This window comes from Gopherus evgoodei, chromosome 7 (genome assembly GCF_007399415.2).
Source record: "Gopherus evgoodei ecotype Sinaloan lineage chromosome 7, rGopEvg1_v1.p, whole genome shotgun sequence".
NCBI classification, from domain to species: domain Eukaryota; kingdom Metazoa; phylum Chordata; order Testudines; family Testudinidae; genus Gopherus; species Gopherus evgoodei.
Window position 1 is genome coordinate 104,562,444 of NC_044328.1, and position 22,969 is coordinate 104,585,412.

Consider the following 22,969-nt stretch of genomic DNA (forward strand, 5'->3'; position numbering starts at 1 on the left):
CAATCTTACCATTCAAGATCGCTAGAAATGATGATTGGAAAGTAGGTGAGACTGGTTTCCTCTCTTCCTCTGCCCTCTGTCAGAGACTTTGATTTGATCATTTAAATAGCTGAACAGTGGCAGATAAGCTTTGCATAAAATACTATTTAACTGATATTAACAGCTGTGACACCTGTCGCCATGCAATATGCCAAAATGTGACTGACTTATCCTGAGACAAGACAGAAAGCCTAATAAGTCTCTCTCTTTTAAATGCTGAAGGGTAATAGTCCTGTCACAAACACCAGCTGGGATATTAGAAACTTGGCAGACTGAGACAGACTGCGATTCCAAGTGCCAGGCAAATACTTATCTGAAGTACTGAGGCCAAATTTCAACTTTCATGACACTTGTGATTGAATAAAGTTATTCTGATCTGAATATGGGTCCATTTGATTTTTCTGTTGTGGTTCACTACATTTGAAGCTTGCATCTTCTAAACCTTCTCAAGTTCCGTGAATTAACAGCATGATTCAAAGCACAGGAAATATCTTGTAATAATACAGCATAGTCAGTAATGTATAGGTTAAAGTCATGCTAAAAGTATTTGTCTGAGTCCCACTACTAAACTTGGTAATTACAAAGAGGTATGTAAGAACACAGACACAAAGAAGTAGGTTAAAAAGCATAATTAAAGCTCTAGAATAGAAGCTGCCTGTGGACATTTCAGGCCAGGCCCTACTAAAAGCAGACTAGCAATATAAGACGGTAGGTCTCTTTTTGATATTTTACAATGACAGGAAATAGCTCATTAAAAGGATAATTCTCCACAATAATCATTTAAAAACAGACATGAATCGGAAGCTACAGTAGCAAACCAAGACCTTTAATGCATCTATATGGCTAACAGTACCAATTGTCTTTCCATGGCTTGTAAAATCTGTACGATACATTTGATTTTTGCTGTTTTGTTTTTGGGTTCAGCTCTCCTACTTGCACCATGTAAAGTATACAACTCAAGTGGAAAGTACTGGATTTTTTCCTTAGTAGGCAAGAAACAATTGAGAAAGGAAATGTCAATTTCAACCCATTGTGGGCTTATTAGAATAGAGATGGGTAGCAGAGAGAGAGCAAAGAGACATCACAACACTGTGCTTGGCTTTTTTTGTTAAGGCACTCTATCTATTACCAGTTTTTTTGGCAGATGTGATAGTTTGGTCCAATATCACGGGAACATTTAAAAACTAAATGTATAATAGGGGTAGCTAAATTTGAGACCCATTAATTTACAATGTACTTGGAATTACTAGTAATCAGTTCTGTGTATAAGATCAAATAGACACTACCTAAAGTACAGCCTGCCTTCATTAAGCTTTATCATAGTTGAAAACTTGATAATAGACCTGAATTAATTTCTCCATTTATACTTCATAAATGCCTTGTGGAGAAAAATATATTTTAATGGAGATTCATGATTTTTTTTAATATAATGCAAATGTTTTCCATTTTCAGGGCAAAAATGGTAAGACTTGGGACTTGGAACATCCTTTCCCAATCCTTCCAGCCAAACCAAAAGCTACATCTCCTCAGTTTCAGTCGACTGCCTAAACAGCAGCCTTTTGGCAAGCCCAGAGAACCATACGTTAAACCTCAATTTACTTTGAAATACTTGCTTGAACAAAGTTAATTGCGGCTTCTGTGGCTTTACAGAAGTTATAGCACAAGTTTGAACTCAGAAGATCATCAATGAAAGAGAGTCTCTTAGACATCTATATGGCTCATCAAGAATTTAGGACCCTCAGTAAGGACAATGCTGAGAAGTAGGTGGTGATCCGTTTTAAAGGAGAACTGCCTAGAAACAGTGTGTGTTGGCTTGCATACCAGGTCCACGTTTCCTACACGGCTCACCCATCACAGTTTATATGACAGGCAAGAAAAAAAGAGAAAAAAAAAGCTTTTCTTCATCTCAGTGGAACATTTGGTAAAAAGGCTCAGTTATGACTCCTGAGCCTACGTGGATCAGAAGAGGGAAAGAGGTACAACACCCAAGCAGGTGCATCAGGAGCTATTATGCCTTTTAAAACATAAAACTTCCAAAGGTGCTGGGGAGATTGTGAGGAGGGCTAGTCCTTGCTACATCTTTTGAGTAGATGTAGCATAATATTCTATCAACACAGCCCTGTCCCTAAAAACCTCTTCTGGAGTAACGAGCATTACCAGGAAACATGATCTAACCATGAACTGGTATTCTAGGATTGATTTACATGATGGACTAATATATTACAAAGATTTGCACATCATTTAAAACAAGCCTATAATAATAAAACAAAGTAAAATATAGTGCACACTGGAATGTGAATAACATTAGTGACAAGTAAACTTCATGACTGAGAAAAATAAAAAATATTAGAAAGTAAGTTTGTGGGAGTACTCATGTGCTTAAAGGCTTAAAGACTGCTGAATTAAGGCCATTATTATGAAAGATAGTAACAAACACAAGTGGAAGGGAGAATAAAGGTTACAACAATAACATCAAGTAGTTGCTTCACTTAGTAATACACATCTTGAGGTTTTCATAATATAAGATACTGCAACTATGACGAAGACTAGAGACGTTAGAGTAAATAATGCAAATACTGATTTCCACATTCAGTTCTTGTTTTCTAGCACAGTGAACAGATATGCCTGCAACTTGGGAGGCTGGCTGCAAATATGGACTTTGATCCTTAACTTTCAGCATTGGCATTACAAAGGTCTCAGATGTGTATGTAATTATGACCAAGAATACCAGTTCACTTGGAAACCCCTCCTGTCCCAACAGAATGGAGTCAGCAGCCAAACATCCACTGACTGTGGTGAGAGTAGAATTGGACAATATAACTCCCAGTGAAGTTATCGGTTGGTTAAATCCACACACCATACGCTGCTCTGAACATTCGCCCCAGGGTATTGCTAAATGTCTTTGATTTTGTTAGTTTGTGTCATAACTAATGTTATTTAAACGTTTTTGTGAGAAAAATACTGAAAAAAGAGTCAGTTTCTTTCAGGAAATATGTTTAGTTGAGGCAAGGAAAAGTTGGCCATCGTTCACAAAAATTTCAACCACTTTAAAATAAGAATTACATCACTTTCAAAAGAAATTAAAGATTATAGCCTATATATGCATTTCTTTACAAGCCCTTGATGAAAAATGATGGAGAATAGGGTCCAGCAGTCTGCCAAGTCCTTCTCTAATAAAGATCTGGGAGGATGATAATAATAGTAGTAATACTTTTCATTTCTAAAACATCTTCCACCTGAGGAACTTAAAGAACTTTACACACCTGAATTTAATTTATCAACAACTCTGTGGCATAATTAAATCTTGCTGTCTCCATTTGACTGTTGAGGAAACTGAGGCAAAAAGTCATTAAGAGCCAGATTTTAAAGCGAGTACACAAAAGTGCATTCTGCTTGAAAGTAATAAAGACAAGATTTCAGCTGGTGATCTCTGCAGAGGATGTAAGAAAGGAACACAAGATATTTTGTCCCCTCATTCCCTAAAAATTAGGAAAATTAAATCCAATAAAGTAGCATTAATTTACCATCAAAGTTGCAAAATGCAGAACCCAGTAGTCTGAAATTCCAAAAGTTTATGTTTTGAGCTGCAACACTAACTTGGTCACATCACACATATGTAGCAATTTCTATTCCTGTTTTCCTTGTTAAATATAAATATACTATTACTATTTATATTTCTAATACATATAATAAAATATACAGGATGTATGCAATATAGCTGAATGAATTGTGTAAGAAAAACCCTAATTTATGGAATTTCCTGACTTGAGTGCTTGATTTCACCCCCTTAACGTCACATTAACACTATTTTTATGTATTTAAGCTGTATAATGCAATATATTTCTTTCATTTTCATTTTTCTCTGGTGTTGCTGTAAGCGCTATTTGCACATATACCAGCTCTAGCTCATAGTAAGAAATACTTCCATGGATTGCTTGAAAGAGAAAACATTGCTAGCGGTTAATGTTGTTGCAATATTACAAGTTCCTTGATTGGTTCTCACATTGTTCCATCAGCAATATGTTCATGTGCTGAAATATGAAGCAATGAACTAATAGGTTAGAGAACACTGCCAAACACCAGTTTTGCCTCTGGCCAGAATATCCCGTACACCTGCAGTCTCAAAAATGTTGGAAAAGTTTCTAATTTCTTGTTTGGAGAAGAAGAATAAAACTCTAAAGGAGTTGGAAAACCTCTCAATTTGGCCAATTCCACTTATGCTTTTGACTGAACATCCCAAAAGTGTAAAGAGACAACTGGGAAATTTACTCTCAGCATCTGAGTTCAGGACAAACCAGGAACATTGAATATCTTCTGTTCTTAAAAAAAAAATCCCTTGAGATTTTTTTAATAATGGGCCTTAGGTTAATTATTTCACGAAGGATTGCATCATTGTACAAATGTCACTAACAATAACTATCTCTGAATACTCAAAAGGAATACTTGCTAGGATCATTAAACATATTATACAATCAGTCAACCACAGCCCTAGTGGTGGGTTAATACTTTATTTCTGTATGAGCTTTCGTGAGCTACAGCTCACTTCTTCGGATGCACAGAATGGAACACATAGACAGGAGATATTTATACATACAGAGAACATGAAAGGGTGGAAGTATGCATATCAACAGGAAGAGACTAATCAATTGAGATGAGCTATCATCAGCAGGAGAAAAAAAACTTTTGAAGTGATAATTAAGATGACCCAGAGAAGGTGTGAGGATAACTTAACATAGGGAAATAGATTTAATTAGTGTAATAACCCAACCATTCCCAGTCTCTGTTTAGGCCTGAGTTAATTGTATCTAATGTGCATATTAATTCGAGTTCAGCAGTCTCTCTTTGGAGTCTGTTTTTGAAGTTTTTTTGTTGCAAAATTGCCACCTTCAAGTCTGTCACTGAGTGGTTAGACTCCAAAGAGAGACTGCTGAACTCAAATTAATATGGAGTACTTTGACTAGTCAGAGAGACAGCCCACTATATGGCTCTAAGAGTCATAATTTAGCCCAATGAAGTCCTCTAAACATAAATATTCTATACCTTGTTTTATTTACTTTTAGTTTAGCCTGCACTTATGATTTGCTTTGTCAACTGCCAGACACTTTCATAGCAAATTAGTAAATTTGTCAATTAAAAAAAATATTATCCAACAGATAGAGATATTTAAAAAGACAACACACATCTTTCTTTTAAAATGTGACCTTTATTTTATCATTTGATTTTAAAGCATGGTTATCACCTAACAAGTGAGTGCGGAAAAATAGACTTTGCAAGTTCAGTGTCTATTGGCTTTCAACAGTTTCCAAAGCAAATTTACTCAATTTACGAACAATAATAGGTTTTTCTAATTGCAAAATAAAACTGGAATCTGAAAGTCAAACTGAGTTCTTTCTGACATAATTCAGGTATAATTCAGAAAGTGTACAGGAATCCATTTTAGCAAGGTTGCTTTATTTGTTTATTTAATGTAACTGTGCTAGAATTTTAATGGGTTTTAATCTCTTCCTACTAGCCAGGATGATGATAAATAATAATAATAATCCCACAAACTTAAATAAATCATTTTAAAATTAAATATTAGAACAGACATTAAAGAGGATGTTATGCACATAAGGCCCATCTATTTCACATACATAATTAGAGTGACAGTACATGTATGGGGAGGAGGTGAGCAGCCCTCAGTGGTGAAAGAACAGGTTAAGGACTATTTAGAAAAGTTGGCCATCCACATGTCCATGGGGCTGGATGCTCTGCATCTGAGGGTTCTGAGGGAGTTGGCTTTTGTGATTGCAGAGCCATTGGCCATTATCTTGAAAACTCATGGCAATCAGGGGAGGTCCCAGATGATTCAAAAGGGTCAAAAATAGTGCCCATCTTTAAAAAAGGGAAGGAGAAGCTGGAGAACTACAGACCAGTCAGCCTCAACTCAGTCCCTGGAAAAAATCATAGAGCAGGTCTTCAAGGAATCAATTTTTAAGCATTTGAAGGAGAGGAAGGTGATCAGGAACAGTCAGCATGGATTTACCAAGGGAAAGTCATGCCTGACCAAACTGATTGCCTTCTAGGATGAGTAACTGGCTCTGTGGATATGGGGAAAGCGGTGGCTGTGAAATATGTTGACGTTAGCAAAGTTTTTGATATCGTCTCCCTTAGTATTCTTGCTAGCAAGTTAAAAAAGTATGGATTGGATGAATGGACTATAGTGGATAGAAAGCTGTCTAGATTGTCTGGCTCAACGGGTACTGATCAATGGCTCGATGTTTAGTTGGCAGCTGGTGTCAAGGGGAGTGCCCCAGGGATCGGTTCAACATCTTCATTAATGATCTGGATGATGGGATGGATTGCACCCTCAGCAAGTTCGCAGATAACATTAAGTTGGAGGGAGATGTAGATACGCTGGAGTGTAGGGATAGGGTCCAGAGTGACCTAGACAAATTGGAGGATTAGGCCAAAAGAAATCTGATGAGGTTCAACAGGGACAAGTGCAGAGTCCTGCACTTAGCATGGAAGAATCCCATGCACTGCTACAGGCTGGGGACTGACTGGCTAAACAGCAGTTCTGCATAAAAGGACCTGGGGATTATAGTGGACGAGAAGCTGGATATGAGTTAACACTGTGCCCTTTTTGCCAAGAAGGCTAACGGAATATTGGGCTGCATTAGTAGGAGCATCGCCAGCAGATGGAGAAAAGTGATTATTCCCCTCTATTCGGCACTGGTGAGGCCACATCTGGACTATTGTGTCCAGTTTTGGACTCCTCACTACAGAAAGGATATGGACAAATTGGAGAGAGTCCAATGGAGGGCAACAAAAATGATTATGAGGTTGGGACACATGAATTATGAGAAGAGGCTAAGGGAACTGGGCTTATTTAGTCTTCAGAAGAGAATGAGAGGGGATTTGATAGTAGCCTTCAACTACCTGAAGGGGGGTTCCAAAGAGGATGGAGCTAGGCTGTTCTCAGTAGTGGGAGATGACAGAACAAGGAGCAATGGTCTCAAGCTGCAGCGGGAGAGTTCGGGTTGGATATTAGGAAAAACTCTTTCACCGGGAGGGTGGTGAAGAACTGGAATGGGTTACATAGGGAGGTGGTGGAATCTCTATCCATAGAGGTTTTTATGGCCCAGCTTGACAAAGCCCTGGCTGGGATGATCTAGTTGAGGTTGGTTCTTCTTTGAGAAGAGGGTTGGTCTAGATGACCTTCTGAGGTCTCTTCTAACCCTAATCTTCTATGATTCTTCTATGATTCTACAAGCAAATAGTGAAGTTGTACATGCAAATTACCATAATCAATCTGCTTGCACAATTATCTGTTGTTTTTTCTTGGTTTTGTTTTCTAATTATGTTTGCAAATAGTATGTAAAATTTTGAAAGCATATTTTGTGTGCAACTATATATCTTAAAAAAAAACTGGACCTAATTAGCAGTTATATAGAAATTTACTTTTCTAAAGTATTGCAAACAGACAAATACATGCACTGAAGACAACATAAGGATGAAACTTCAATAAAAGGAAAGGGTGCAGCTGGCTAACCTGTCATACATGGGAAGTAGATGTTTTTCTCCAATTTTTTTTTTTTTACTAAAAATTGACTTTGTTATAACACAATTCACATTGAAAATAAAAGCCATTAAATAACATTAAGGTTATGACACAGACTGACAAAAGGAAGGAAATTCATCGTTAAGGTGGAAGCATAACATATGGCCTCCTAGGCACAATGGAGCTGATTAAGAAAGCTGTTCAGGTGCTGCTCTGTTATGCCTAGCTATTGAAAAACATATGGTACTTTTCTCCGTCACATGGGAATTTCTGTGCTTTCATCAGTTTGTGGTACACCCTTAAGTTCTTTTGAAACTATCTTATGGAAGTGTTGTGGAGAGCCAATCTGCTTCCATCTGAAGTACAAAATACACCATGATGCTTTAGGACTCTATCAGAGCAATTAGAGCAGTTTATCACAGGGTAAGCCTGTGGTAAATCCAGACACATTTGCATTTAGGCAATTCAGTCTCAGTGTAAATCTGTGATGCATTACAGCACTGTGATAGAATCTGTATTTTGGCGTTAATCCAATCACAATAAAACTCTATGAGAATGCTCAATACATTGGGTTACTCCACTGAGTTTAATAGAGTTGACCTCTTGAACTGTTAAAACACAATAATAAAAATCTACTACATACAGTCCCATATCTCTTTAAATATGAAGCAGATCTTGGATGCCTATATGAATACACACTCTGGGAGTTACCGGATCCTGCTGTATAGTGTTTTCGGCAGCAGTATGTGAATTTGCAAATGGTTACATGTTCCTGCCAGATAAGCACCTAGACATTTTAAATAAATGTTAGGAGACCTTAAATATTTTGAGGTCTCCCCAACAAAGTTCTATGACCCTTCCCTTCATACCTTACCTCCACAGGCCTAACCCAGATCAGAACATATTGGGGAAACTCCTTGGCCCTCTCTCCTGCTGGCAGAGGTATTAGGAGGGAGGCTTCAGCATTTTCTCCTTATCGGAGAATCTAGGGATCTGATTCCCATTAACAGGACTGTCCCCTGTCCCCCCACCAAAAACTTGAGATTTCAGGAGGATATTCCAGGGCTCCTCATAACAATTATTAAGATTCCTTGGAAAGGCAGGGGGAATTACAGTCCTTCTTCCTATCACCCTCTATGGTTTTCTCCTCTCCTAGGGCAGATTTCTTTGATGGAAGTTTAGGATCTTTGTGGCCCATCAAAATCAGGAATTTCCTAAACGAGACACTTCAACTTCCCATCTCCATTAAAAGCAACAGGAGTTTCCAGAGAGATGTTACTGTGGCCTTCACTACCAGTAGCATCAGGACTTTCTGAGACACTGCAATCATTCTTCAGTAACAATATAGCAGACTGTCAGGCCAGGTTCCACATCTCCCAGTGCACAATGTTGTTCACTTTGGAGCTTCACACTTGAGTTTCTCTGGTGTGTTATGCATTCTGGGATGCCACCGGAGAAGACAACAGCAGGGCCAGTGAGACAGAAAGAAAGAGACCCCCCCAACCTTAGAATATGGCAATGAAAGCAAAAAACTAATGAAACAGGTTTGAGATATATAATGGTGCATCTTGAACTTTGAGTAAAATTTCAGGACAGTTTTTGTTTAGGCTGAGCTGATTTGCCTATATTTGATACTTTCAAAATAACAGCTGATTCAAACAGTATTTTCTTAATTCAGCCATAAAAAGGCCAAATACATTTCTATAGTTTTAAAAGATAAACCACCTCCTGACAGAGAACCAACATATCTAATTTCAAGCACGAAATTATTTGCTTACTAAAGTTACTAATCTTTGAAAACAGAGATGTAAATGGAAGTGCTAACACAACCTAACCCGAACTGTAATATCATTTTGGAATCATTACAAATCAGCTATTCTATTTAAACAGGAGATTGGTAATCATCCCCTGGTACCTGATTCATATCACATGTCTGTATCTAGAAGTGATATGGGAGGGATTCTGTTTTTATTACATGACTATTGTTTTCTCTTTTGGAGCAGTACTATTAAAATATGTCTAACAGGAAGGTAAAATGAGAGAAAAAGAAAAGAGTAAAAAGTTAGTGTTCATTAGACCAAAATCTGAAGAGCAGCACAAAGGTTCCTATCGGAAGGTATACAAAAGAAGAGAAAAAAGAAACGTTACTACTTATACTGGCGCACAGTAGAAAGTACCAGTATGGCATGAGTGTTATGAAGAAATCTCCTGCAAAAGAATTGATCTAACCAGAACATTATAGATCATGCAGCAATCCAAGTGGAGATAAATCTGTTTCATGCATATTCTTTGCTAACTGAGCTATGGCTGAATTCTTGTACAGGAATTGAACACAGTATCATAAAAGGCAGTAGCTGAAAATTCCCTATGAGCAAAGACAGTCTAGGCACTGGAACCAGTAAATTACCTATTTCTAACCTCATTTGCTATCACCTACTGATGTCGCTTTGTGATACAAAAAAAGTCTACTCTTTGTTCTGCTAAAGAGATTCTCAGCGACACCTCTTCAGTCCATTGATAGTAGGTCTCCATGCAAACCTGTCCCCCCATTACCACTCTCACTGCAGCCTCACTCATGAGGAGGCTTTCTCTGATCCAGTATTGGGGGGGGGGAAGTTGGCCACTTCAAGGACTTACCTCCTCTCTGTCCCCCATGGGCACCCAGCCTTCTTGTGGGCTTGAGAAGGTGTGCTCCTTGGCTGATTGGCTAGACAGAGGAGTATAGCGTAAGCCTATTCGCCTGCCTTACAGGCCTGTCCCCCTGCCTGAGATGCCATCCTGTGCCTTGGAGGAAATATCTCCCTCACTTGGAAATAGAATAAGACTGGGTTTTGTAGCCTTGCTATTTGGCCTAATCTAGTCACCTTTCTACACTGGAAAGGAGTATTTTCTCCTTCACTGCCAGATTGGTCTGGGCAGGATGTTTTGGTTTTATTTTTTGTTTGGCTGGGTTTTTTGTTTTGTTTTGTTTTGCCATCCTCTCTCCTCTCAGCCACCCAGGGACCTGACGGATAGGTTAGGTTACAAAATTAATGTTGTCATAACTTGGCAGATGCCCATCATAGTTAATTGTTCAACAGGGTCTGGTTCCCCTGATAAATCAGAAGCAGAAGCAGATTACGCATCTCCTAAAAAAGGTGGGGAACAAGGTCAGGGTTTCTAATGTCTGATATAGCAAGGAGACAAACTCTTTTCCCTATACCCTTAACTCTTGCATGAGGAGAGTGTAGTAGTGACCTGCAATGAGGACAGATATCAGCCCTCCCCCAGACTGCATAGATTACAGAAGGAAGGATGACCTACACAGAGGATTCCCAGATGTTTTACTTAATAAAGTTGCAGCCTAGTTAAACCATATTCACCGTGTTTTGTCTTTCTTCTTGAGATCTCCAGGACAATAAAACGAGGTAATTTTGGCATCAATTTAATGTGTATAAAAGCTATAAATAATGAAGTAGCATGTAATACTTGGTTTCTAATTTAAACTATCCAAAATAATCAGAGGGGTAGCAGTGTTAGTCTGGATCTGTAAAAGCAGCAAAGAGTTCTGTGGTACCTTATAGACTAACAGACGTATTGGAGCATGAGCTTTGTGGGTGAATGCATCCATGGATGCATCCGAAGAAGTGGGTATTCACCCATGAAAGCTCATGCTCCAATGCATCTGTTAGTCTGTAAGGTGCCACAGAACTCTTTGCTGCTTGTCCAAAATAATGATTATCTAGCTACTCTCTTCTCTTTCTTCTTGCTTCTATCTGTTTCTACACTGTGGCTGAAGGAAATTATGGATGTTTTGCAAGCTTTCACAGAAATCAGTTGAAGAGATATACACCAATATGTATATAGGTATCTAGAGTGTATTTCAAAAATATCGTTGACAGCCAGTGTAAAAGTAAGGTGCTCTATTCTTTCACTCCTCAGTCAGGAAAGATGAAGGAGAAGGAAAGAAGGGACTTATCTGAAGTGGTCACAGGAAACATCTGCTATCATCTAACAAAAAGAAAGAAAATAAAAAGAACCTATCATTGTTTGAATCCATGCTGCTTCACTGCAGCATGGAAAATCCTGGGATCAATAAGTAAAAAAAATGAAAAAGTACAAATGTTGATGTATCTACTGGGTATATAGTATTGGCTGAAATGTCTCCTAAATAGCTGACTGACCTGAGACATATGTGCATCATGGCTCGAACCCAGGTACTTGGCAGCAATGTCTGTGATGAAGTCAGCATCACAAATGGATGATATGTTCATGCTCAGGGGCTGTTTCCTATTTCTATAGACCTGTGGGAAAAAGCTATAATGATTAGGTAAATGAGTTCAGAGCTATAGGGAACTTAGCTAAGAAGCAAGGGTTTTCCTTAATTTTCTGTTGCTGAGTGAATGAAAACCTATAGTATGCAATGTATGGTTCAGAATAAAGAATCATAGCATTGTCTAACTACAGTAATAACATGGCATGCTCACCCGTGAAATGACCCATTGACTGATTACTTTGAGAGGCTGAAGGGACTAGCATGACTTTGCCTCATGATATTTTCCTGCTTCTCAGGTAACAATCGCAAAACTCAATGATGACACTACCAAACAAAGGAAAACACCAAATACAACACTATCTACCAGTCACGGTCTGAAAACAGCCTTCTCATCTCTTTGCTCAGCATTACTAAAGGAGAGAAGGCGTTTGACAACATGCTCATATGACACACGACATAGACCGTTACTATTTAGGTTATCTGAGCATCCTTCCCTCACTTGCTTGCTATTGAGCCTACGGTACCTACAAGTGCTATGATGAAATCAGAGAGTAGTCAGTGTACAATGTGTGTTCACATTATTGAAATTAACCAGTGGAGATGTCCATAGATACTGTATGCTGCTTACTATGGTAATTTTCCTCATTTGTAAGGTAGAAAATAAAATGACATTTACAGAGTTTTTCATGTAGCAAATTTTATTTCTAGAGCCTGTAACTAAGCACTCATCTGCTACAGTGTATTTATAATAACAAAGATAAAAATATTTTTATTAATTTTGGGGTTTGTTTTAATCACAGTGATGATTTCCAGATAACCTCTCAGAAAATACAGAACCTTCTGAACAAATAACTACTTACTACAAATGTACACATATCTAAACAGGTTCGAAGTGATGCAACTGCTCTTTGCTGTCTTTTGTGATGAAGAAGGTGGCAGCTTTTATGGAAGAGGGAAAACGGAAAGTGTGTTGGCTGCATATAACATGAGCCAAGCAAACATGCATCTAAATACTAAACAGCCATCAATTAAGTAATAGTACAGCAACATTTACACTGTTTTTACCCTACCTCGCACAGCTGCTGGTACAAGGTAGGCTTGGCGTGAAGGCTTTCAATATGAGGTTATAATAAAAAGTGAAAATGAAAATACCACCAAGCCGCAGCCCCCAATAGAAGAGTAAAATGAATGTTCTCCCACCTGCTGTTTTAACTGATGCACTAATCTGTCTTTCTCTCGTTTGAGAGCCATTACTTCCTCTTGAGTCTTCTTCTTCTTTGAAGCAGACAGTTCAAGCAAGGCAATGTTTGCATCTTTTTCACTGATTGCAGCAAGCAGTGCTTCCTGCCTGATAAAATAAAATACAAAAACACTATTGTTTCAAATAAATCAGAAAACACTTAGGAATATTTCTTGTAAGTGATATTTGAAAAATCATTTACACTTTGAACAGTCATCCAGTTGTAAATTGTGGCAGGTGTCATAAAATCATGAAAAGACTATGTGCCAACAAATTAACAGAACAGCCTCTCTCTTGATCCAAATATTTCATGACATTTAGCTGAATACATGTATTACATTATATAATGTAATTTTTAGCAATGTTTCTTCGAATTCTGTCATGTTAGAAACAGTCTTGGACATTTAGTTTTAAAACACGCTTTGCTTAATCCAAGTAAGCTTGTCACTAAAAAATTCATATTAGAAATACCTAACAAGAAAGACTTAAATGCTACAAATTAAATATATTTTCCAATCAGTTCTTTATCTCTGCCTCCTGGAGATTTAACCATACAAATGACAGATCTCTGGAACTTCCTCTCATTTACTCAACATTTTCCTATTATTTATAAGCACCACACAGGATCTGTTTTAAAATTATCAGTGAGTACCATAATACAAGAGTAATTTTCTGGCAGAAAGTGAAAATGATGAAACATGGACTTCACGGTTACTCCTTCTCTTTCTCTCTCTCTCTCCTCTTTCCTCTTAATCCATGCTTTGGAGCCATTTGCATGTGCCAACCATGGCATTAATTAAAATAATCCTGCAGTGGAGGGAGTCATGAAGGGATGTGGAAGGGTCTTACTCCCCCTTACATTCCTAAGCATCCTTGAAGTCAAGACAGCAATCTTTCCCTTAGTTTCTTAAATAAGAAGAAGAATTTTTTAGATTTGTGAGAGAGAAACAAAATATTCCAGTTCAGAAAAAACACATAGTATATAAAAGCTTTTAGAATAGAATATGTTATGGCCTATGCTTTCCTCCAGAAATACGTAAGCTCATGAGAAAAAATAAAGATGGATAATGAGTCATAAATTAACCCTAAGCTCCACCTGTTAATAGCTGTAAGAATATGGCTCATGAACTTCATACAAGGTAAGGTAAGAGGCTGGAAATTTTATAGCCTCCAAGCTTACCAGCAAAAATGTCAAGGAAGCTATATCACTTTTATTTCAAAGTTTCTAATGTATTAATGTAAATATTTAGAGAACAATATTTCTGATGGAGCCAAAGAAAAACAACCCATATATTCTGCTCTCAAAGTTATGAGATATGGATTAATTTTAGATAAACAATTTCATTTTATACATAGACTTAAAATTCTCATTTATTATTCTGCCTGTTCATTATAATCAAAGTTTCTTTGATTTTTAATTCTATTTTTTATAAATGGTGCATAGAAGGATGCCATATTTTCCAACAGTCTTTGTTTAAGTACAAAGTGACATTAGAAAAGCTAGTTTTAAAATTATTATTTTTTTAACACAAAGATATCATGCAAAAGCATTGTGTATCCAGATTTTTCAATAAGCTTTTAATGGGCTTATAATAATTATTATTATTTTACTGTGCTATTTGTACTTAAATAATGTAATTATTTTAATATGCTTAATTCCCTTAGATGATCCCAAACTTTAAGTGCATTGGAACAGAAAAAAACTGATTTGCAGCAGCTCATCTTCCCATCCTGGCCTAAATAGAGAATATACACACAAAAGTCCAAATTTTCCTCCTTCTTGGTGGTTGGTTTTATTGGTAACTCAAACAACATGAGAAAAAACAACCCACCCTACAGCCTCAGGTTTCTGCAAGACTTTCTTATTTCAGCTCCTACTTTCCTCAGAATGACACCAGGACTCCCTCAAGTAACTTTGCTGGAGATAACAAGAACCACCCAACATCAAGAGACAGCAATAAGCATTCTGCATCTTTAAAGGCACAGAAAAATTTATTCTATTATTGCAGAATATATTCCCCTTCTAAAGTTAAATTGGACAAAATATGTGATTACATGAAATCAGCTAAGCTTAATGATTTGATTGTTCAGTTGATAACAGACATTTTTATTACCATATATATAAAATGGTTACTCACCCTTTTTGTAACTGTTGTTCTTCGAGATGTGTTGCTCATATCTATTCCAGTTAGGTGTGTGCGCAAGCCATGTGCACGGCTGTTGGAAACTTTTCCCTAGCAGCTACTCAGGCCAGCTGTGGAGCCCCCTGGTTTGGCACAGGTATGGCACTCTATATATGACCCCGCTGGCCTGACACTCTTCAGTTCCTTCTTGCTGGCTACTCCGACAGAGGGGAAGGCGGTGGGGGGGAATGAAATAGATATGAGCAACACATCTCGAAGAACAACAGTTACAAAAAGGGCGAGTAACTGCTTTTTCTTCTTCGAGTGCTTGCTCATATCAATTCCAGTTAGGTGACTTCCAAGCTGTACCTCGGAAGTGGGGTCAGAGTCAAGGTATTGCAGATTGAAGAACCACTCTGCCGAAGGCCGCATCATTCCGAGATTGGTGGACGATGGCATAGTGCACCATAAAGGTGTACACTGAAGACCACGTGGCAGTCCTGCAGATCTCCCGAAGAGGTACGTGGGCCAGGAAGGCTGTCAACGAGATCTGCGCCTTCATGGAGTGAGACGTAATGACAGGTGGAGGAACCTTTGCCAAGTCATAACAAGCGTGAATACATGCTGTGATCCAGGATGAGATCAGCAGAAGGTCGAACACTTCCTGTTAGCCCGTGTGGTGAACAGGTCGATTCAGGGAAATCCCCAACTGTGGAAGATTGAGTGGATGATGTCCAGATGAATCGACCACTTGTGCATAAGGAACTGTCTGCTCAGGCTGTCCATCAGCATGTTCTGAATGCCCGGCAGGTATGAAGCTTGGAGAAGGATGGAGTGGGCTAGACAAAATTCCCACAGTAGGAGGGCTTCCTGACAGAGAGTTGACGATCAGGCTCCGGCTTGCCTGTTTATACAAAACATAGCCGGGGTATTGTCCATGAGCACCGCTACACAGTGACCCTGAAAGCGGGGCAGAAACACTTGGCACGCAAGGTGGACCGCCCTGAGCTCTTTTGATATGCAGAGCCAATTCCTCTAGTTGCCATAAGCTCTGAGTTGTCAGGCTTGCAAGATGCGCTCCCCAACCCAGTGCCGATGCGTCTATTACCAGAGTCAAGGTGGGCTGGGGAAGGTGGAAAGGGACCCTGGTGCTCACCATGCAGGGGTCGAGCCACCATCATAGGAAATTGAGGGTAGGCCTTTGAACGGTCAGCACCATGTCCAGACTGTCATGGCCCGGGTGATACATGGACGCGAGCCATGCTTGCAGAGGCCTGAGTTGCAATTCGGCATGCTGCACCACACTGGTGCAGGATGCAATGTGGCCCAGCAGTCTGAGGCACTGCCTCACATTGGTGATAGGAAAACTGCAAAGGCTGCTGATTATCTGTGAGAGGGCAAGATGCCATACCTCTGGGAGGAATGCTCTCGCTTGATTGGCATTGAGAACTGCCCGAAGAACTCTATTCTTTGAGTCGGAGTGAGGACGGATTTGCTGACATTGAGAATGATGCCTAAGTGTTTGAACGTGTCTCTGACCATTTGCATCTGTGATTCTAACTGCTAACGAGAGTGGCCTCAGAGGAGCCAGTCATCCAGGTAAAGGTAGACATGCACGTGATGGCCGTGAAGGAAGGCTGCCACGACTGCCGTGCTTTTGGTGAAGACAAGGGAGTCGTGTATAGACTGAATGGGAGAGCTGTGAATTGATAATGTACCTTACCACAAAGCAGAGGAACTGTCTGTGAGATGGGGTGATAGATATTTGAAAATAGGTATCCTTCAAATCGAGGGTGGCGTACCAGACTCCTGGATCCAGAGAAGGGATGACTGTGCTCAAAGAGACTATGCGGAACTTCAGGCTGACAATGAACTTGTTGAGTTCCCTCAGGTCCAGAATTGGCCTTAGGCCTCCCTTTGCTTTGGGGATGAGGAAGTAACGGGAGTAGAAACCCTTGCCTTTGAGCTCCTGGGGCAACTCTTCCACTGCTCCTAGAGCGAGGAGGGTTTGAACTTCCTGGATGAGAAATTGCTTGAGAGAGGGGTCCCTGAAGAGGGACGGGCAAGGGGGATGGGATGGTGGGAAGGAGCAGAAGTGGATAGAATATTCTGCCTCTACCATGCGGAGCACCCGCCGGTCCAATGTAATAAGGGACCATGCATGGTAGAAGCGGGATAGATGGTTCAGGAAGGGAGGATAACTGTCCGGGTTGTGGACTGGTAATCCGTCCTTGTGTGCACCTTCAAAAGTGGCGCTTAGGGCCTGGAAGCTGGCTTGGACTGACCCTGGTCCTGCCCAGGATGCGGTGCGATGGCCTATGCCGACTATATCCACTCCTCCTGCTGGAGAAGTCCTGCCTGATCCTTGCAGGGAAAGACCGCTGCTGGGTGGCCTGTGGTTTGAAAGATTTCCTTTGGGTCGCCGGGGTATGCATGCCAGGGACTTAATGGTGTTACGAGAGTCCTTCAGGCTATGAAGTCTAGAGTTTGTCTGTTCAGAAAACAGGCTCCGTCCATAGAACGGGAGGTCCTGAATTGTTTGTTGAACTTCCAGGGGGAGACCTGAGAACTGGAGCCAGGCATTGCGTCTCATTGCAATACCCGATGCCAGGATATGCACTGCAGAGTCCACAGCATCCAAAGAACCCTGGAGGGAAGTCTGTGCTACGATTCTTCCCTCCTCAGCGATGGCCCCCAGTTCAGCCCTTGATGCAGACAGGAGAAGCTCTTTGAACTTTTGAACTGCAGACCACGAGTTACAACTGTACCGGCTCAGGATCTCAAGCTGGTTAGCAATCCGTTGATTCTCCCAAACAAATCAAGGCATTTAGCATCTCTTGATTTGGGCATGGACTCCTGCTGACTCTGCCTCTTTTTGTTCACCGCCTCCACAACAAAGGAACATGAAGGAGGGTGAGTGAAAAGATATTCGTAACCTTTAGTAGGGACAAAGGACTTCCGTTCGGCCCCTTCAGCTGTAGAGGGAATTGAGGAAGGTGTTTGCCAAATAGTTTTGGCATTAGACTGGATAGTCATTAGCATGGGTAAGGACACCCTAGACGGACCCTCTGGTGCCAGGATGTCCACCACAGGGTCCTCGTCCTCTACCCCCTCCTCCACCTGGAGGTTCATATTTAGGGCCACCCTTCACAGGAGTTCCTGCAGGGCCCTGTAGTCCATGGGTGGTGGACCAGATGTGGAGGTACCCACCACTGCCTCGTCAGGAGGGGACGAGGAAGACGCCACTGGCAGGACTGGTTCCGTGGTGGCCTCTAGATCCTCTCAGATGGGTTCCTCCCGAGCGCCGGGTGTAGCTTCTAATGGGAGTGGGGTTGGATCTGGGTTTTGTGAGGGATCCTGAGGCAGGCAGCTGATGGTTGCCTCAGAGAGGCGAGACCCCAAACGGAATGGTGGGGGAGCACCGGGTGGGCAACCTGGGCCTGATGGTACACCCACGGGGTCTAGAATTGCTACTGAGGTTGCCAGTGGGGCACTGAAGCGTCCTGTCTAAGACTTCCCAGCCTGGATCTGGGCACTTCCAATGCCCCGATGCTCTGCCTGACCTGAAGAGGCTGACCTCGAGTGGGAAAGCCAAGGGGGGCAGTGTGGGACTTCTCCACAGAGGCCTCCTCCTTCTCAAATGGACGGGATGAGTGCCGTGGGGAATAATGAGGGCAGGATGATGACCAGCGGTATTGCTGTGGGGAACTGCGGTGAGGTGTGGAGCGGTGCCGGGAGGTCCATTGGTGCTGCGAGGTGGGGGTCCGCCTTGGTGGAGAGCAGTGCCATGATGTAGAGTGGTACTGCAATCGAGTCCCTTGCAAAAACAGGGGCTGTTGTCCAGAACAAGATCTGGAATGGTGCCAGGAACAGGACCGGTGCCGTCCTGGAGAGCGGTGCCGAGATGAGGTGTGGTGCCATGATGTCAAGCTGTATCGCCGTGTAGAGCAGTGCCGGTCGGTTGAGCAACAACTGGGAAGTACAGTCCAAGGTAGACGCGAGCGATGCCATTAGGTCACAGATTGGGATCTGGACCTCGAGCAGGACCATGACCTATCAGCCGACGACCACCTTGAGCGGGAATGGCTCAGAGGGTTGGGGCTGCGAGACCAGTGCTGTGAGTTGGACCGGTGCTGTGAGTCAGACCGGTGCGGGGCATATGTACGGTGCCAGGACTCAGAGCGGCACTGGGACTCAGAGTGGTGTCGAGACTCCGAGCGACGCAGAAATCCTAGTCATGGGGCAGATGGCCCGAACATAGCCAGTTTACCTCTTGAAGATGTCATGTCTCGGGGTAGTGGAGGCCTCTAGACTGGAGACTTGGGTGCTGTCATTTCGATAAGCCCCCTTGTGGCCTCAAAAGTGTCTAATGCGCAGGGTAACGTGACCTCCTTCACCTTCAGCTGCAGGGAGTCCAGGAGCATGGGGCTTCCTGGAAAGATGCAGAGGTTGAGCCTGACCGGAGGTTCGGTCAGCCATAGGCCCATGCTCTGCAGCATGCCCTGCTGAGGCTGTGGTTTCTGAATCAGGCTGTTGTGGAAGCTTGTCCTTGGCCTGCTTCTTACGAGCAGCTGGTGAATGGGAGCAGTGCTGAGAGGAATGCTTCTGAGCCCCGGTAGACTGCCGACCCCTGGGAGGGCATACCGAGTCTTTTTTCAGTGCCATGGATGGCACCATCAGAGGAGTGCTCCGCACCGAGGAGCTCGGGGCCGGGTCTTGCTGCAGACAGAGAGCAGACTCCATGAGGAGTTGTTTTAAATGAATGTCCCTCTCCTTTCTAGTGCGAGGCTTGAAGGCTTTGCAGATCTTGCACTTATCTGCTTGATGGGCTTCTCCCAGACACCGGAGACAGGAGTCATGGGGGGTCGCCCGTGGGCATAGGCTTGGTGCAGAAGCTACAGGGTTTGAAGCCCTAGGACGGCATGCCCTGAGCCCTGTGGGGCACTTGTTGAAGGGGAAAAAAACCCAACCACTAAAGACTACAATTAACAACTAGAGGAGAACAATTAACTAACAATGGGTAACTATATAGAAAGATAAGCAGAAGAGCTAGGGATTAGTGGTGCACTTGCAAGCAAGAGACCACTGTTCCAACAACCATCACTGAAGGTAAGAAGGAACTGAAGGGGAGTCGGGCCAGCAGGGTCATATATAGAGCGCCATACCGGTGCCAATCCAGCAGGCTCCACAGCCAGCCCGAAGGGGAGCTGCTAGGGAAAAGTTTCTGACAGTCATGCACGTGGCATGTGCACATACCTAACTGGAATTGATATGAGCAAGCATTCGAAGAAGAACTAAAATTACAAACGAAAATTGGTCATACGTTTCCATAACGTCCAATGGTTTATGTTAACTAAAAGAATATTTCTGAAATAGTCAGGTTTTTTTGTTAGCTTCCATTGAGCAACCAATTTTTATCAGTATCTTGAATAGTCCTTTAAGACTGTATTAGTCTTGCTTTCAGGATATCTAGAATAAAAATTTGCATTGTTTACTACATTAATGCTAATAGGCTCAAACCCTATTGTTTTATTATTTGTTGCTATTACAGTAGATACATCAGATGAATATCAAGGTATAAACTGAATTGTACTAAAACAAAAAAGAAATAATTTATAATTTCGGCTTGATGCCGAAAGATGAATTCTGCAATCACATATTTAGTTCAAATGGTTCCATGTTAGAATTATGAATCTGCTAATAATTGAGTTCCCATACCTAGAACTTCTAATAGAAAGCACAATATATAATCACTGTTGGGACATGCAATTGACAAAGTTGACAGAATGGTCAGAATAGAAACCTAATAAACTCAGGCTCACTATGGACTAGGTGGTAATATCTCAGATTTCCCAGTGGTTCTTAAATCTGGTTAAATTAGAAGTTAAGGTATGTAGATACAGTTACATATTCTCTAGTAGGCTTCACTTTAAATATTTGCCAGCCCGTGGGTTTCAAATTTTCAGTTGCTGCATTGTCATATTTTACTAAGTGTAATGCAGAGTTTACCCAGCTGTAAAAGAAGAGAATTCTCTCAAAGAATCATGTGGAGAATGAAAATGTTAGGTCAACATCAAGGGATAATTTTTTTGGTCAACTGCTAAGGAAACCAAATAAGCTGCTGTACTGAATCTTTATATTTCCTCCAGAATTTAACTGGCAGTGAGGCCCCAAATCTGGAAAGGGAGCAAGGGCAGTCACAGGTCTTGGTAAATTTGGTAGCATTCAGACAACTGACAGTTAGATTTACTCATATTTTTCTTTATTTTTTCACCTGCTAAAAATGTCATATGTACTTGCGACCAAAGAAGTGTGTGGGTTTGTAACACTATACATCCCCACTTTCAACAAGCAAATGGATATATACACACACACACACAGGAAAAGAAAAGAAAAGAAAATCTTCTGAATATCAAGGGAGCAATCCAACAAACATTGCCAAGTCTGCACTCTGGGTCCTCCAACTCAGTTGATGCCCAGACATGCAGACCTACAGCAGTGATTCATAACCAGTGGGTTCTGTCTACCCTCCGCCCCCACACGGGGGTATGAAAGGCAATCTAAGGGGGTTGCAAGGCATTGACAATTTTTTTACAATCTAAAAACCCCAAAATCTTGATTTCCCAATTTCCTTTGCTCTCAACGTCAACTATTTTCTGTCAATCTCTCAAAACACGCACAAAAAAAATAGGGTTAACACTGTTATCCTTGACACATTTTTACACTAAACATTAGAGGATCGTGAACATTTTTGACTTTGAATAAAAGGTCACCAACCTGAAAAGGCTGAAAGAGCATAAACTCTGCTGATGCCTTTTCACTGGGACTAAGAGACATAGATCATGCATGATTTGAATAGTGACACAGTAACGATCCCAAGGTGTAAAATCCAACTGCATTTGACCAGGAGTTTTGGCTAACCAGAGATTAGTTAATCAAATTGGACTATATATTCTACCAAAGATAACATTTGATTACTCTCTTGACTACTTAAATCAACAAGCAAGCAGTAGCTCAAAACAATATGCATTATCGTGACATATATCACTACAATCAGTGAGGTTAAAAAAAAACAAGACCCAGACCATGACAGACCTTTATACAGGCATATATAGGGACACTAGAAACTTTCCCCATCTTTGTGTGGCCCATGCCGTGAGGTCCTAATGCCACTGCAGTCCCTGCACTCAGACTCCATTAAATTCCAAGAAGAAACATCTTAAAAAAAAAGGATATTGGCTGTTTTACTCATTTATTTTAAGTGAAGTGAACTGAGTGTTCATGGGAGAGGCCAGATGGACAGCCTTGGAGCCTAAAGTTCTTTGTTGTTTCATAGAACACGTGAAGCTCCGACAGCAGCTGTGAAAAATTCACCACACCACCTTGCCAAAGAGCTGAAACCTCCTCTGAAGGGAACTCTGAGACTGAGAGGGCAGTTCAGCCTATTAAACCTGGCCTCTCTGCGAAAAAGTGTCAGTAAGGATGGTAACTACTGTCACTGTAGCTGGGGGATTTTAAAGCCATGAAACAAGGAATTAAGCTGCAATTCATTTTGTATTCACTATCAAAACAGCCATTAGATGGTAATGACTTCCTCATTAACCAACATGGACTAAATTTGATTCAGTGACCTAAAAAGATGGGAAGCTCCATATATAAATCTCCCAAGTCAGAGATGTACTGTACTAGAAATTGAAGCCTACAGTGTACGACCTCTGAACATATAATTTGAAAATTAGGGCTAGAATGGCACTGAGTACAACATACAG

General features: G+C 41.2%; 1 protein-coding gene across 5 annotated transcripts in view; it reads right to left on the bottom strand.

The window, feature by feature from the left end:
- Positions 1–22,969, bottom strand: part of ERC2 (ELKS/RAB6-interacting/CAST family member 2) — an 840,807-nt gene that overhangs the window by 213,007 nt on the left and 604,831 nt on the right. For all 5 annotated transcript variants that reach the window (XM_030570319.1, XM_030570317.1, XM_030570316.1 and 2 more), the window contains one exon: positions 13,038–13,185. In XM_030570319.1, the coding sequence (XP_030426179.1) occupies positions 13,038–13,185 (148 nt within the window). The remainder of the gene's footprint in view (positions 1–13,037; positions 13,186–22,969) is intronic.